This window comes from Takifugu rubripes, chromosome 4, assembly GCF_901000725.2.
Source record: "Takifugu rubripes chromosome 4, fTakRub1.2, whole genome shotgun sequence".
Classification (NCBI taxonomy): Eukaryota; Metazoa; Chordata; class Actinopteri; order Tetraodontiformes; family Tetraodontidae; genus Takifugu; species Takifugu rubripes.
In genome coordinates, this window is record NC_042288.1 from 12,424,020 (window position 1) to 12,440,487 (window position 16,468).

Sequence of the window (16,468 nt, forward strand, 5' to 3'; positions counted from 1 at the left end):
GCATCAGGATATTAGCAGATGTTTGTGTGTTAGAAAACCTAAAGAATCAAACGGTGAACCGTCCAGGACAAATGCTGCGTTGACACACAACTGGCCTAAATGTGGAGCGTTCAGACATATCATCTAGTAAATAAAATCAGTTTCGCACCTTTTGACAATATATATGGAAGGAAACTTTATTAGATCAAACCCCTGTAGATACTGTAACAGCAGTTTTTGCAATAGTTAGGAAATAAAAAAGGACATACAAAAGTTCATTTTATGGCAACCGCCTTAATTGTACACACACATTTTAAATACGAATCCAATTCCTGAAACACTTCACTTAGTTACAGATCACCACTGACATTCACACCAACACGCACATCAGAATTTCTATTTCAAAACAAATCGCCACTTTAAATATTCAGGAATAAATACTAAGCATTTTTAATCCATTTATGGGTGTACTTATTTTTTTGTAGTGTTTGTATTTGAGATAACACTTCCAAAGACGATCATGAAAATAGAAGATATGATAGTTCTAAAGTGCATCTGTCAGAAGCTGAGCATCAGCGGCCCCCACTTCAAAATAAAAGGGTGACAAATGTTCAAACACAGAATGTGCAGCAGATATATTTAGCAAAACCTACCTACATACATGCACTAATGTCTCATCCTCTGGTTAAACAATTGGGGGGAAGTAACAGATTCAATTCATAATCGGTCGTTCTGTGTCCATTCATACCCTCGATTCTCCACATGATCATAATCTAACTTGGCTGAGATTTAAAAAAATAAAAGCACGCAGTGGTGAAGCTTTTTTTTTGTTTGTTCTGATATCAATGACGGGTCCAGGTGACATGTCGCTCTTCGCCTCAGATCTTGGGCAGCTTGGGAGCGCTGATCAGAGGGTTGGCCTCCTGCAGGAGTCGCCTCCCGGCGCTCTTGTAGTCATACGTGCAGTCGTGAGCCTCGGCGTAGCGGTGGGTGGCGCAGAAGTTGTGACCACATCTGAAAGAGAGATTTTCACCACGTCAGATCAGCCGTCAGACCTCGGCCCAGATAACCGCCCTCGACAGACCCCAGACCAATGAAAGTGAATGGAAATATAACACTATTAATATTTAAGCAGAAGAGAGCGGGTCATTTCCCCACATATTGGATTGCAGCTGTTGGGAGCGCTGCTGCCGCCCCAAATCTGCAACACGATCCGATTTGATCATGAGCAAACGGCAGCGCAGACACTCGAGCTTCAACATAAGATCTGAGCCACAAAGCGGATTCGCTTTCACAATGAGAGAATGAGCTCCCCGGACCCGCTGGGTAGAGGACACATATGGGGCCGTGAGGGGAATTGGCACTGATATGAAGTTGGACACGAATGGGTTCATTCCTGAGAAGGCAGCAGGTTTCAGAAAGGAACACAGCTTCAAAGGTTTCTCGAGAACAGCACGTGACGGCTGTTGCTGCCTTTGTGGTCGACATCGCAGCACATCTTCAGGAACTCCATTTAAAGCGGCAGGGCCAAAACAATATGGCGACAACGGTTGGCTCGCTCCAGGAAACGCTGCACAGGTTTAAACAAGATCTGGAACAAGAATGTAGACACGTCCCAAAAGTAAAGGAGCAGATTCAAGGTGACGTCCCGCCGTAGTGGACAAGCTCAGGAGAAACTCTGATGAGCTGAGAAGCTCTGAGGGAGGGGGTAAAGGTCCAGGATGCTGATGTAGGGAAGCTTAGGTACTAAACAGAAGAATGTCTCCACATGAAAAGCTAAAAAAGTAGCATCAGGTCCAGTGAAGGATTCAGCGCGACCTACTGGGAGCTAAAATTAGGAGTGTGAGCCAGTGGGTGCAGGTGGAAGCGCCGCCTCTACCTGCACTCGTAGCTGCTGGCCAGACCGGTCTTCCTGCCACAGGCGAAGCAGTGCTTTGAGCTCTTCTTCTTGCTGCTGGTGGGAGCCTTGACTGGAGGTAGGTGGTGTAATGGAGCGCCTGTGGACGAGTGTGGGAGATTTACACATGAGAGGTTCTTCAAAGCTGGGTGAAACATATCTGCAAGGTCACCAGTGGCTGGTGTCTTCTGATGTTCTCATAATGATTATTTAAACACCTCGGGGCGCCTTGCAGAGCCCATTCAAGAGTTCTCACATAACGTAGCGCACTGAGAGCTCTCACGTTACCTCCGGAGCAGCTGAATCCTGCTACCGACTGTTGGGAGGGTTGGATAAATTTGGCCGAGTATGATAAACTAAGTCTTTCCCCTCTGGTACGACAGGATTGCTATAAAGAATCTGGCTTACCCATTTTGGTAAATGAAGCCACGACTCCATCAGACTCGACGGCGTCGCTGACCTACAAACAACGTCCGAAGTTATTGCAGAGCCTTTCATTTATAGGATTGAAATAAACATTTTAGAGGCTTTAAAGACTCCAATAACGTTGAAACAGTTAAAACAGACACTAAAAGCTGTTTATTGGAGTCACCACCACAGGTCTGTGTCTCACCATGTAAGAGGCTGCTGCCTGGTGGGACTGGGATATCTGTCGTGAGAGATCGTCCAGAAGGAGCCTGCTGTTTGTGTTGGAAGGCCTCCTGGAACGGAAGGTGTCCTGTCCTAAGGTGATAGATGAGGACAATGAAATGGCGAGCCCCAGATTCTCTCTGAGGTTGTCCCGGTGGCTGCTGCTGCTGTCCGGAGCCCTCGAAGACAAAGAAACTAGGAGGTCAGGGTCACTGACCGACCCCACTGGCTCCTTATAGGCCTGGTTGGCTATGATGGTGATGCTTCTTGCTTCTCTCTGAGAGATGAGCTCAGGCCTCTTGCCGGGCGACTGCACTTTAACGCCACGGCGCTGCGCGGAATGAAGCGAAGGCATGGTGGAGGAATGAGGAGACACGCTTCCTGCCTTGGTTCGGGGGGGGGACGGAGGCTGGAGACTGGGCTGTAAACACCTGGCAGGCGGTGACAGCGAAGGAGAGGGGGGGCTGATGTGGAAGGATGTGCCGAGTAGTGTCTTATCAGTTCTGCTGGTGAGATTATCACTGGTCCCAAGGGTCCAAGTGCTGATAGCGGGAGGGGAGTGGGACAACTGGTGCTGAGCCCCCACCTCCAGAGAGTGGTGGCCTCCGTCTGGGACGCTGGTTGCGTCTAAGCTCAGCGGGTCTGAAAGCTCCCCAAAAGGAGCTGCAGGCTGGGGTGGCACCACCAGCCCTGAAGCTTCTTCTAACAAACCCAGGCCTACTGCCTCTGCTGCAGGGTCACCCGGGTCAAAGGTCGCTTCTGGTGGACCCCTGATACACAGGGGTGGGAGCTGGGGGTAGACGCAATCCCTAACCAACCTTGTGCTGCCAATGTCCAAACGGGACACTTTGGGAGGGGGTCGGATTTTTGAAAACGGAGGACATGGGGACGGAGAGGAGGGTGGAGGTCGTCTGGGGACGGAGGGATGGGCAGACGTCCCGGCCAGGTCGTGGGAATTCCAGTCTGCAATTGGAGGTAGGTGTGCACTTGTCTGCCAGGGGGGGTGGAGGTGGGGCACTGAGCGGAGGAGGCGGTGATGGTGTCGCGTGCTAGACGGTCCCAGAGAGCTGCCGGGGGGGCGGGGCTTAACCTTGGCTGACTTCTTGGGCTGGGAAACAGATGCAATAGGATTTTAAGAGCACTTTGACTTCAGATGTTGATCTTTTATCACACACAATTGTCTCATAAGCCGATACTGATGTTACCAGAATTATTTGGTTTGATTAAAGTGAGTAAAATAAAGATTTATTAGGACTTCTACCTTTTTGTTCAGATTCATATCCTCCATCTTGGCTTTGAGTAGCTTCATTTTGTTCATTGTGATGGAATTTTCCAGACTTTGCTGGGAGGCTGCACAATTTTCTCCATCCTCCTCCTCCGTACACACGTTGTACAGAGAGTTGCCACTGAAAGAAAGGAGAGAACTCTTACTGGTGCTCTCACAAAGCTGCCTGGTTAACTGCAGGCTCTGTGTGGTGTGACTGCATTAAAAAACAAAAAAAGAAAATCTAACCTTATTGACTCAGACAGTGGGGTCAGAGTACCATCTCCTCTGTCTAACACTCTGAAGAAGTTTAATTGGTCACCTTCACGATAAACCACAAAAGTGACCTGCTTGTTGGCCAGGCTTTTCTCCCAACCTTCCTCCTTGGTGTTCTCCATCATGTCAGCTACCTCCTTAATTGGATCCTCCATCGTTACTGAAAATAAAACAAGAGTGCCGTCTGATTAAAAAGAGTCTTTAAAAAAAAAAAAAAGTTTATTCCAGGTCTATATTTTTTCTTTCCTACCTCTCCTGGTGTTTATGGGGCCTCCCCTGAGTGCCAAGACGAGTTTCAGAGTGCATCCTTCTGCAATACTGCAGACAGAGCAATGATTGTCTCATCAGAACATTCACGGAGATACTAAAAGCATGCTGCAGTGTGACAGGAGCCTGCTACGATGACACCTAGCAGCAGGCCCTGCTGTGTCCATCTCATAAACAAGCACAGAGGGGGAGAAGATGTGGTAAATATTAAATGACCAGAAAGTTTCTTGACTCTCGTCTAATCCCCTTTAGACAATATTCTGAATTAAAAATACAGCAGGCTATTTGGTCAAATGAGTTTTTAAAATTTCACTCTCCACACTGGAAGGACAGAAACAGTAGGGAGCAACAGATTTACCCATAGTCGTGCAGACAATGCTCATCATCCAGCTCCAAATTGTTCCAGATAAGGTGTTGCTGGGCAACAGGGATACCTTACAAACAACATGAGAGAGCGGGGCAGAAGATTAACAGACATGAATCTGTTTGAATTCCAACTGATTAGTTGTGCCAAAATGGAAAATGACTTGAGTTTGCCCCCTACAGGCAGAGGCATGCAACTGACAGGAGAAGTGCGACTTGAGGTCTTCAACATCAAAGAAAACAATGGAAATGGCTTTGATGTAATCAACAAATTCACAAGACACAGTAGCTGACTCTGTACCTTCCAGCCTCTGGATTTTCGCCTTGACTGAAATGACAGCCTCAAAAGGCAGCACCCGCAGCTCAAAGCAGGTCCCGGTCAGGGTCTCTATGAAGAGCTCCATCGTGTCATAAAAAGGCAGCTTATAGTGGAAGGCTCGCATACTCTTGTCATTAAAGAAGGGCGGCTCCTTTTTATTAGACATCCTGGCAAGTTGCAGCTCAGACTATTGGAAGAGATGGTTAAAATGGGCAACCGGCCCAAAATCTGCAAGGGAGGAACGGGCGCTGATCACAGACATCGCAATTTTCAGACATCCTGTAGGGCGACCACAGCTGTAAGAAGAGATACAAGCAAGATATCAGTCTTCCCTGAATTTCCTACAATCTTAAACTCAACATACAGTATCTGCTTGCAGTTATTTGCAATTGAAGACACTGGACTTGAAGGAGATTGTGGAAGATGTCTTATCAAACATTCAGCGGCGCATTAAAGTCAATGGCCAAAGTTCAAGCAGGTCTCCTGTGCCACTGGGCAACCAACCACCACCTGGCAACCTTTACCTTGCATGGAAAGCAGGTTCTCCAGAGGTGACCACGTTACTCCAGTTATAGCAATGCAAATATGAAGAGGGATACTTCACTATGTTAACTAGACAGTAGTAATGTAAGGGCATTATTATTTAAACACCGCCATTGAAGAATACTACGTGGGGGTATGAGAAATATATTTAACTACATATCTGTTTGTTCAAATACATCGTTGATAAATGTCACTTGTTTTCCAGGTTGGCAATTGGACAAGATTAGCAACCGTTAGCTTTCCAAAAAGCTAGAGATGAATGAAGTCAACACTGCCTATTCAATTCACACAGTTAACTAGCAGGAAAGGGTCACACTGAACGCTTATAATCGACTTAAAACGTTGCTTAACCATAGTTTCTAGGCTGAATTCTACATACCTTCCATTATCGTCGGAAAACCCTGCAGTGAAGCCCTCCTAGCCGATGCTGTTAGCATTAGCTTTTGTTGCCATGTTAGCCAAAAACTCAAACAATGACCACCTTTCTCCCAAAAAGCTAGCTAGCGGAATGCTAGGCTACATCCGCCTTCACCCGCCTCCGTTAAGTCCAGTCCTCTGTAGTATTCCGTCACATTATGTGGATAATCCGCCCACCGCCGAGCTGCTTTTCAGTTTAAAACTATCTTTAGACAAGGAACCGACGGTCGGATACTGACAGTCGTCGTTGTCGTCTTGACGGCGACATCATACCTGTCACAGAGGGCTGAACTGGACCTTTGACACGGGAGCTGATTGACAGACAAAGAGACCAATAGGATTTGTTGGCACTGGGGTGGGCGGGGCATGAACGGTCACCTGATGGTGCGTTTCCTGTGACTACGACCGTGAAACCATTAAAAACATAATAAATAGCATCTTCAAACACTAAAAGTAGGCAGCAGAAGATTTTTTGTTTTATTTCAATAATACTGAACTCAACAAAAACACAAATGCTTGATTTTGCAAAAATGAAACGTAAAATAATAATTACAGAACTCAAGACTTGTTTAGGCTTCCTGTGTATCAGACGCTGTTCTAAAGTTTAGTCAAAACATAAAAACAAGACATGAAAAAAAATGCATAAAATGTTCTTTTAGTTATTAAAAAAAATTAATTTCTTTTCCATAGCTGCAAAAGTTAAGAAAACAGATGGATTTCTTAATAAAAACATTGTCAAAATGCCTAAAGGCAGTAGATAAACCAGGATTTTTCTTGCCTAAATTATGGCACACATTCGAAGGCATGGAATTTCAACATGGAAAAGCACAAACATTTTCAAAACAAAAAAATTACTGCAGGCTTTGAGGCTAAGCAAACATTATGCTTATAAAGTGCTATCATGAATTATAAAAGATTTACGGTATATAATAATTGATAGATAATCTGAGCCAATACTGAGAAGAGTTTGGATGAACACAAGTGGAATAATTTAAGATTTTATCTTCCAAAAATATGCCACAATATTTATATGAATCTGTACGAATAAATACTCTCTCCACAGTGTGTTCAGTCCTTCAGGGATCCAAATGACAAAATAATTCATCCATATATGATACAAATCAAGACATTCGGACACAACAGTTCAGTTCCCACCACCAGCATTGAGAGGGTCATCAAATATGCTGCTGGAGTCTGCTGCTGTATTGGTTTTCTTTGCTTTGCTGGAAACCTTTGTGACTGGTTTTATTGTGCTTGAAGAAAAGATGTCATCTTCAGAGGACAGAGAAAGGGACATCAGACTCGTTGATGGCTACATTGAAGCAAAAGAATTACTATGTGTGTTTGTGAGGCAGCTTACCCATGTCATCATCGAATATTGACTTGGGCTCCCCCTTTGTCTTGGACTTCTGTTTTGGTTTGACAGTATCAGTCAGGTCAGCAAATATGTCTACGTTATCATCAAACAAGTTCGCATCCGTGGCCTTTTTGTGCTTCTTTTGAACTTTAGGCACAGCGGTTACTTCGTCCTGCAGACACAGAAAACCACACGGTAAAAACGGGAAACTTTGTGAACACTGCAAAGATCATTAAATAAAAATCTCTCCATATACCTGGAAGATGTCCAGCTTTGAATAACTACTGCTGTTCTTGAATTCTTTACTGCTCGTGGATGTGGGGGTGGAGGCGTTGCTCACTCGAAAGATGTCCTCATCTTCATCCTCTTCCAAAAAGGAAGCGGCCTTGGCCTTCTTATTGGTCAGCCTCGGCTTGGACGTTTGGAAAAGGTCGACAGAATTGTCCTCAAAAATGGACGGAAATGTGCTGCTGTCTTTGTCTTTCTTCTGACCTGCATCACCCACAGCCTGTGTAGTCTTTACGGTCTGTCTGGTGGGGGGCGCGTCTATGGCTGACGTGGACCCAAAGAGGCCGTCGGAGGCAAAAAGGTCATCTTCAGACGTCTGCAGCACATTGGTGCTGTTGCTGCCTTTAGAGGACTCGTCAATTCCAGCATTTTTAGTTCCCGGCAGTGTCAGAGTAAGAGGAGGGGGGGTCACTTTGGACAGAGAGGAATCTGGGGCAGCAGGCAAATCTGTGGAGACAGCTCGGCTCGATTTATCTTCTGAAGATAAGACGAAACCAGACGGTTGAGAAATTGGCAGCACAGCATTTTCTTTTGCGGCAGATATTTTGGCTGCCTGTTGCCTTGCTGCTCTGGACTGGGGTCTACGCTGTGCAGAGATTTTGGCACGAGTCTGCGGGACAGAAGATTCGCACCAGAAATCTAGGCAATTAAAACGAAAGCACAAAGGAATGTGGACCTCACCTTATGGGCACTCGGTAGTGTTGAGACTTGGACTGGAGCATCAAAGCTCACTCCTTGCTCTGAGCCTGTCTGGGCCCCCACCGGAGGGAAGACAGAGCTCAAGACGCCAGAGGAGGATTTAGAGGCTGTGCCTGGCAATAAACCTACAGCCCCAGGCCGTCCGGGGGCGGCCCCAGGGAGCAATGCAGCAGGGTTGATCGTCAGACTGGCCTGAGTGATAAAAACAAAACAATACAGTCATTTATCAAGAAAAGATAAATACAACGATTGAAGATCACCAAGAGGAAAATAAGCCATGACTGCTGCTGGAAATGAAACAGCTGCAAGATATACTGAAACAAAGCCTCCTAGCTTGAAAAGTCTTTAGGCAATACAAGCGAAACTATGCTTGCCATGCTGTGTTGCATTCCAGCTTAAGTGTGAAAAAGCCAAGATTAACGATCGTTAAAAAGGAGCATGCCAGTAAAAATAGAAAAGATTTTTCCAGGAAGAGTCAGCATGAAATATCAGGAATGAAGGCATTTAAGTCAATAAAATATTACTTGAAGTTTCCCAATCCTCGTTGAGGACTCTTTAGCTTTTACTGGACTTGATGGGAGTTTCTGCGAGGTTAAATCACAGCAGATCCACATCACATCACACCATAGTGTTAAATATCAGCTCAAATACAAACAGTCGCTTCTGCAGCAGCCTCACCTGTGGTAGAGAATCTACACTTGAGCCACTGCTATCAGGCTTATGGGGTTTATCTGATACTTTCTGTGGAGAAAATGAGAGGAAATTCCACTTTCTTGGAAACCAGAAATACAGAATTACAATCATTGCAAATACATATTCAGCTTTCTACCGGAGGAGGTGTAGGCTTGACAGAGCTGAAGAGGTCGTCCTCCTCATCCTCATCTGCAAACAGACTTTGTGCTGCCGGCTTCGCTAGGCTGACCTTGGAGCTCTAGAATTTGAACAACATCCCATTTGCTTAGACTCCAGTGATGCAGACAGAAACGATAAAGGAACACAAACATTGAATCGACTGACTGCGGCTTTCCCTGAGGTGGCAAAGAGGTCAACATCTGGGTCGTTGTCCCTCTGCTGCGTCTGACTGAACAGGAGCTCCTCGTCCTGAAACACCCCTGTGCTCTTGGCCTGTGGTTGCTCCTCTGCAGGCTAACACACGTCAAAAACATCACACAACTTTAAAGGCAGAGTAAACGCCACACCGATGCAGACAAGCTAAAAAGGTCTTCACAAACCTTCACTGCGGTTTTAGTGTTGGGTTTACTGGGAGTAAATTTTGGTTCATTCCAATCAGACTCATCTTCCTCGTCGTCATCAAACAGACTAAAAGTGTTTCTTGTAAATTTGTCTTCCTTCTTCACGTTTAGCGGTGGGCTGTCCCTGCCGAGGAAACCATCACCATCGTCGACTTCGTCCAACAGCTTTGTCTGCTTGCTGCCGACCACGTCGATCCCTCCAAAAAGGCTAACGCCTCCCACGGGTTTCTTTTTACTTCCACCACTCTCAGACAAAGGTGATGAAGGGACTGTCTTGGCGGTCTTTGTTGTCGGCTCGTTATGTTCTGAAGGCCTCTCCTCTTCAGGAGCCCAAGAAGCTGCAATTTTTTCAGATTTATCGACCGGGGAAGATGTCTGAGAAGACACAGCAGGGGTCTGAACAAAATCCAGCAAAGTAAAGAAAGGACAAAACAAGTGCGTTAACTTAAATATCATCCCTGTCCCATGTGCAAATAATAAGACTTTTTTTATAAATGGTATTTGAAAATAAGTTAGCACACTCACATGAGCAGGAGGAGCAGCGTTTTTGTTGACAGCAGACTTAATCCCAAAAAGGGAGCCATTATATTCATCATCCTCATCCTCAAACAGCAGAGAGACCCGCTGAGCCACCTTCTGACTATGATGCACAAGAGAAGAAGACGATGTCAGAGTGAGCTCGATAAATCATTCTGTTCTACATTCAGTGATGGAAAATGAAAGTGAACAAATGAAACAAAGCAGTTTGTCGCGGTCTGCAAACCTGAGACTGAAACACAGTGGAACCTAGACAGTAGGTGACCTTTGTGGCTTTTTGCCGTTTCCTGCAAGCAGAAACTCGCAGCCTTGGAAATATCAGTGTGAAGGGGCCAGCGTGTGCTTGCTATGGTAATAATGGACTCTATATGAAGCGAGATTTGTGCCAAAGTTTGTCCCTCCGGAGCAGATTTGCTCGGTCCAGTCATGTCCGTAGGCGACTGAACACCCCCAGCTCTGCTTCTTGAGAAGGCAGCTGGCTGAGCAACAGCTTGTGTTTGAAGGCCTTGAGGATGAATATATCAGCACTGTTGGTTCTAAAAACTGAGGGCCGAATACCTCGACTCTTGTTTTGGAGAAAAGAGGTCGTCATCGTCTTCATCATCAGCATCAACAAAGAGGCTACTGTGAGATGATTTGGCACTGGGCAGACTGGAAGGAGCACTGGCGCTGGGCTTCATCCCCCCTGAATTGACCTCTGGTTTCCCAGCGCTACTTTTGGAGGTCATCCACTGGTCCTGTTGTTCGAGTATTTACAAAAGGAACATATAATTTAATAAGAACTCTGCCTGCAGCAGTAAAAACATCTAACGTTTTGTTCATTGTACCTCGTCATCGCTGAAGAGGGAACTGGACACAGCCTTGGTGGGTTGTGGTGTGGAGGCCTTAGCCTGATTACTTTTTGGATTAGATTTTACTGCGGTTGCAAAAAGATCCTGCAATTTGGGAAAAAAACGGTTTGATGCATCTTACGCCGTCATACAGTTGCGTACCAGTGTGGGAGATATTATGATAAGCATTATGATACTGCTATTATTACCTCTTCTTCCTCATCATCAAATAATAAGCTAGCTGCCTTGCTGGTTTTGCCCTGACTTGTAGGTTCTGGTTTAGACAGACTCTTGGGGATGGCAGGAAATCCCTAGAAAACGCAGCACAAATACATAAATATTATTATAAATACCCAGCATATTATTAACTTCTCCCAGTAAAATTTGAGGGCTTCACCTGTGTGTCTTCATCATCAGAGAAAAGGCCTCTTGTCTGTGGTTTTTGAGGCAGCTTAACAGCAGCTTTCCCAACACTTGGAGTGGGACCATTCTGAAATATATACAAACATAGAGCACAGAATTCTACGTTGTGAATGGTGGCGTCTCCTTCGCCTCAGGTCTCGGTGCCCAGCCATGTCTCAGCTTGTCTCAGCTTGTTTGTGTGTGTGGGTGTGTGTGTAAGTGTGTTGTATGCATGTGTGTGTGTGAGTCCTTTTTCTTGATTTTCTTGTTCTCTTTGCTGTTTTTATCCTTTGTAAGGCACTTTGTGCTACCCAGTGTATGAAAAGTGCCATATAAATAAAGATTGAATTGAACTGAATTGAAGTTGTATTGAAATGAATGTTATAGTGCAAAAAGTAAAGCATTTTTTTTGGTGTGAAAGGCCAGAAATCTATAAAGATGTGTCCTCATGGCTGCCTGCATGTACATATTCTCCGCATACTCTACTTCAGACCAGAAAAATATTTTCCTACTGTACACTTGATCTAATGATTAAAACAAAAAGTAGTGACACCTATAACATCCGACCACGTGAGTCAGAGCACAATTAGACTTAGTCTGGTCTCCGCAGGCTGTTGTGGTCACACATTTGCCCAACAAACCTTCCTGTTAGAATGTAAAAGTACTCTAAATGTGATTTGGTATGTATTAGTGAGTGATGTTTTCAAACCTCCTCTGATTTCTCTGACTCCTCGCTGGTGGACGGGCGACGTTTTTTCAGTCCCTCGCGGAGCAAGCTTTTAGTCCCAGGACCAAACATGGAGATTGCCCCAGCTGGCATCTAAAATCAACCAATAATCAGCATCGGGACTGTTTCCAGACCATCACACTCCCTCAAAACTAAGCTAAATTTACCTTCTTTTCAGGATGTTGGCCCGACTCCGCCGCTATATCTTTCTTGCTCTGAGCTGGTGCGCTGAACTTCTCACTGAAAATGTCACCATCCTCATCATCGTCAGCAAAAAGGTCAATAGGTGTCTTGGTCTTGGCTGGTCCAGCTGAAAGAGAACGCAACCAACAGGCAGTGAAAGGAGGCGTGAGGATTCCACTACAATGACTTATGCGCTTACACACACTCACCAGAGTCAGACTTCTTCGTGCTGCTCCCACCGAAGAAGTCGTCATCATCTTCATCATCCTCGAACAGCCCACCTCCAGCAAACCCAGCACCGGGGGGATGCGGTCTGGGGGGAGCCGGAGTTCCGTTTTCTTTGCTCCCCACTGAATCGGAGTCATTCCCTGGAATGAAGAGGTTGTTTTCTGATGAGGATAAACAGAGGTTTGATGAGCAGGTTTATAAAGACAGCTTATAAAGTATCAATTTAGTTTTTTATAAATATATGTTATACCTGGGAAAACTGAAATGCCGCCTGCCGGAATCTTCTTTCCAGGTTTGTCAGATTCTTTGAGAAAAAAACAAGTGACTGTAAGCATCATTAAACCAGGACCTTTTTTTTTTCTAGAATTATCCTCTGACACAATCCATCCTCATCATCTCTTCGACTGCGGCTGTTTTCATTGTTATAAATTCATCTTCAACTCTCTGCCGCCGAGCGTCGCCGTTACCTGCAGCCTGAGCTGTGCTTTTCACGCTTTCATTCAGCAGGTTCTTGTCCTCGGACGCTGGCGGCTTTGGCGCCTCAGCGAAGAGATCTCCCTGTCACCCATAAGCAGGAAATGACACAATTCACACGCCGTCTACAGAACAGCCTCCGCACAAAGATGACTTAGACTGAACAAGATGGCAATCGGGGGAGATTCCGTTTAAAACACCTCGTCATCGTCGTCAAACAGGCCTCTCCCGCCACTGAAGAGGCCGCCCTTCCCACCAAACGGAGAGAAGTCGTCATCGTTGTCGTCCATCTTCGGAGGCTTGAACATGTCGTCGTCGTCTTCATCAGCTGTGGATCAAGGGCAGTGAGGGGCATTGGTATGGAGATAGGAAAGGATGCAAACGAAAGACAACAGGCTGACTGTCACTGATGATGATGATGATGATGAATGAAGTTCATACCCTGCGGCTTCGAAGGCTTTGGCTCTTTCCTGCCTTTACTTTTCTTCTTAGATGCCAACGCTTCCCAGAAAGGACATGGTAGAAACAAAAAAGCATGAGCATGCACATGCACGGATGGCACTCAACATGGGAGGGAAACAGATGTTCATATAACAGGATTATCCATCGCGGCAGTGACTTACAGGCACGATCTCCCTCCGCTTTGATGGCGGCGTCTCCTTTGATCCGGGCTGCCAGTTCCTTGGCAAAAGATGACGAGCGGGTGTTCTGATAAGAGGAAAGTAAAATCAGCTTCTGAAGTCAAGGCCAAAGGGGCAAATATTCAGAAAAAGCCCGAGACGATATACTTCTGTGTTGTCGTCTTCGTTGTCGTCATCATCATCCCTGTCTGATTCTCCAAATATGTCCGAGTCTTCATCCTCTTCATCATAACTCACCATAGAGGATTTCTGTGTCACAGCAGGAGGAAAATTCCAAGAAATGTAACGTTATTCAGTTTAAATGCATTTGATTACGTATATATTTGCAGACGCGTTACCTTCTTTATATTATTGTGACTTATTTCTTCCTCTTGGTCCAAATCCTCATCTGATTGCTGTTGAAAAATAAAAAGGATATATTTTTTCCCCACAAATAAAAAAACAACACTATATTTGCTAAAAATCCCTCTTACAGTCACTTCTTTGCCATCTTCACTCTCAAGAACGCTGTCTCTGTCACTGTCCACGGACACTTCTGGACAATCAGACATGAACGTGAGGGAGAAAATATAATGTTACAACACCCCGAGAACCCATGATTGAAATTTTACCGTCGCTTGAAAGGTCCCCAAGTCCGACGTCATCTTGTTCCATGAAAGTCCGAGAACCAATCAGGTACGGGAGCGGTCTGTCCACGTAAAGATCCTAAAAGACAACACTTACAACTTACACACATGTTGGTGCATTTAGGTGAAGATATGTCCTCATTTCTGCTATAGATTAAAGCTTCTTCCGCATTCAAGGCACACCTTAGGCTCCAGAATGGCTTCCACTTTGTCTGTGACCTCCTCGTCCTCTGAATCGGAATTTCCAGCTTTAATATCCAGATGCTCAAAGGCCGATTCCAGTACTTTTAGGCCGTAGTTCACAGCTTCCTGCATCTTGGGGATCAGCTCTGCCTCTTTCTGCTCTCGAGTCTTTTCCTAAGATCCAAACATTACTTGCTGAGGGCAATTAAGGGCTGATTTGTAATGAATGGACAGGCAGAAAGGCGACACTTCTTCATACCTGCTCAGGCTGCTTCTCTGGCCCATCAGTCTTAGGGATGTTCTCTTCTACCTCTTCATCGTACACTCTCTGCAACAACAAAGACTGTTTGACTTCCCTGCAAAATCATGGGAAAAGTTTTCCGCAGCACAAAAGAGTCGGTGGCAAAGTTGCACAAACAACCAAAACCTCATAGAAATATGAGAATAAAAACACTTTCAGTGGTATACGTTACATTTTCTATAAACTGTGTGTTGGAAAGCATGAGGAAGTCATTAAAGACAGAGTGCAAGCGGCTGTCTGTGGCCTTCGTGTCACGGATCAGACTGTCCAACTGCTTCTCAATCTCGTGCGTCTTTGACAGCATTCTCTGGGAGAAGTCTTGGAGGGAGAGGAAAAGCTGGAAAAACATTTGGGAAAAAAATATAGTAGAAAACATACTTGAGGTATACAGATGAATAAACGTGCAGCACTTAAGTGGCAGCTTGGAAGAAAAAAATAAGGAAAACTTGCTTAGTGGCCCATTTTAGAGCTAGACGAGGAGGTTCGGACTTACCCCCGAGTCGGCTGCCAGGGACCAGTTTGCACTGTTCTGTCGCATCTCCTCAAGGGTCCAGGGTCTCTCCCACATCTGAGCATCTTTCTGTGAGCTCGGGCCATTTGTGATTCCCTCCGACAACCCGCTCATCTTCAGCCAGATCACAGTTTGGTATTGATGCAAGTTAATAATTCAGAAATGCTTTTGAAAAGTTGTAAACAAATGGTTAAAAAGAAGGCTCTTCTTGAGAAATAGTGCGTTTCTGAATATCTCAACTACATTGGCGATGTTGGAGTGAAAACCCTAAACAGCAGTGGCGGCTTTATCCTCGTGGAACACCTCCAATGTGACACCACGGTGCTGTGATATTACAGCACCATTTTTTCCCATTTACTCCAAGCAAAATAACACAAAAATCAAAAAGAAACCTCGCCGATGGCTGTGATTGAAGCTGGCAGAACAGTGCTGTCGTCTGATCAAGGCTTTAAATCTCCTCACAGTAAAATAAACTAATAGGCCATCGTTTGTTTGACTGCGGGTCTTTGCTCATGTGATCTTTGCCTGCATCTACTTACAAAGCCTCATATAACCCTTCCTGACGACTGTTCGCGGACTTGCAACTTGCATCGATCGCCTGTTTTTCCTCGTAATTTGGGGAGTTTGTGCACATCGTTTGAAGGATCGAAATCGCGCAAAAGCGGTGCGAGTAATCACATTTTTGCTGCACTTCCGACTCATGACTGCCACAGCTGCAGTAGGAGACTCGGGCTTTCGCAACAACAAATTGCGAAAGCGAACTTGCAACGTTTGGGAGCCACAGTGAAATTGCTTGAATTTCGTTTCCCCCTCGGCAGCTTTGAATTTCAAATGAGACTTGTCATCTCAGGGAGACAGCGAGGACTGTTTAGTTAGCAGCTACTTTGACTTAGCTAGCTGGCAGCAGCAGCCCTCGGAACCGCGGCTCCTGGCAGCAACAAAACAATTTAAAGTGTTTCCAGGCCTACCCTTAAGTCCTCCGGTCAACCTCCGTCCACAATGGTCACCTGTAGCCCCGAACGGCGTAGAAAATGAGATCGATTATGCTAAATTCGGCCCTTGCCTCATTGGTCTTCTGACAGGTCAGCCATGTTCTGTCTGCAGACAGTCACCTGACTGCCGTTGCCATGGAAACCAGTGAAAGGGGGGCGGAGTGGAACGGACCGAATATTCAACCAAAAGAGAAACCTAATCGATTAGATGAGGATTCTCCGATGGATATTTATTTGAAGTATTAAAACCACCGTAATAAGTCTTTTTCTTGACAGCTAAC

General features: G+C 45.4%; 2 protein-coding genes across 6 annotated transcripts; both read right to left on the bottom strand.

Moving 5' to 3' along the window:
- Nucleotides 1-149: 149 nt before the first annotated feature.
- Nucleotides 150-6,267, bottom strand: zfand4 (zinc finger, AN1-type domain 4). Its single transcript, XM_003964110.3, has 10 exons — nt 5,918-6,267; nt 4,978-5,291; nt 4,672-4,747; nt 4,297-4,364; nt 4,020-4,206; nt 3,768-3,912; nt 2,490-3,614; nt 2,285-2,336; nt 1,859-1,976; nt 150-993 (listed from the first exon to the last, which is right to left on the bottom strand). The coding sequence occupies exons 2-10, from the start codon at nt 5,159-5,161 to the stop codon at nt 858-860; spliced, it is 2,091 nt and encodes a 696-aa protein (XP_003964159.2). The 5' UTR covers nt 5,162-5,291; nt 5,918-6,267; the 3' UTR covers nt 150-857.
- A 142-nt stretch (nt 6,268-6,409) lies between these two features.
- On the bottom strand, nt 6,410-16,315 carry washc2c (WASH complex subunit 2C). Of its 5 annotated transcripts, none has more exons than XM_029835669.1 (31): nt 16,164-16,315; nt 15,178-15,309; nt 14,857-15,021; nt 14,643-14,711; nt 14,384-14,557; nt 14,186-14,279; nt 14,048-14,109; nt 13,913-13,969; nt 13,722-13,823; nt 13,557-13,641; nt 13,375-13,434; nt 13,134-13,261; nt 12,927-13,017; nt 12,710-12,763; nt 12,441-12,599; nt 12,216-12,358; nt 12,031-12,141; nt 11,317-11,409; nt 11,129-11,230; nt 10,917-11,024; nt 10,648-10,826; nt 10,078-10,192; nt 9,532-9,948; nt 9,317-9,445; nt 9,129-9,230; nt 8,978-9,040; nt 8,824-8,883; nt 8,282-8,491; nt 7,569-8,210; nt 7,316-7,484; nt 6,410-7,227 (listed from the first exon to the last, which is right to left on the bottom strand). In XM_029835669.1, the coding sequence occupies exons 2-31, from the start codon at nt 15,307-15,309 to the stop codon at nt 7,100-7,102; spliced, it is 4,203 nt and encodes a 1,400-aa protein (XP_029691529.1). In that variant the 5' UTR covers nt 16,164-16,315; the 3' UTR covers nt 6,410-7,099. The 5 variants fall into 5 exon arrangements, with proteins under 5 accessions (XP_029691529.1, XP_011601642.2, XP_011601641.2 ...); XM_011603340.2 differs by having other exon boundaries at nt 9,532-9,927; nt 12,441-12,620; XM_011603339.2 differs by having other exon boundaries at nt 12,441-12,620.
- Between the last annotated feature and the right edge of the window lie 153 nt (nt 16,316-16,468).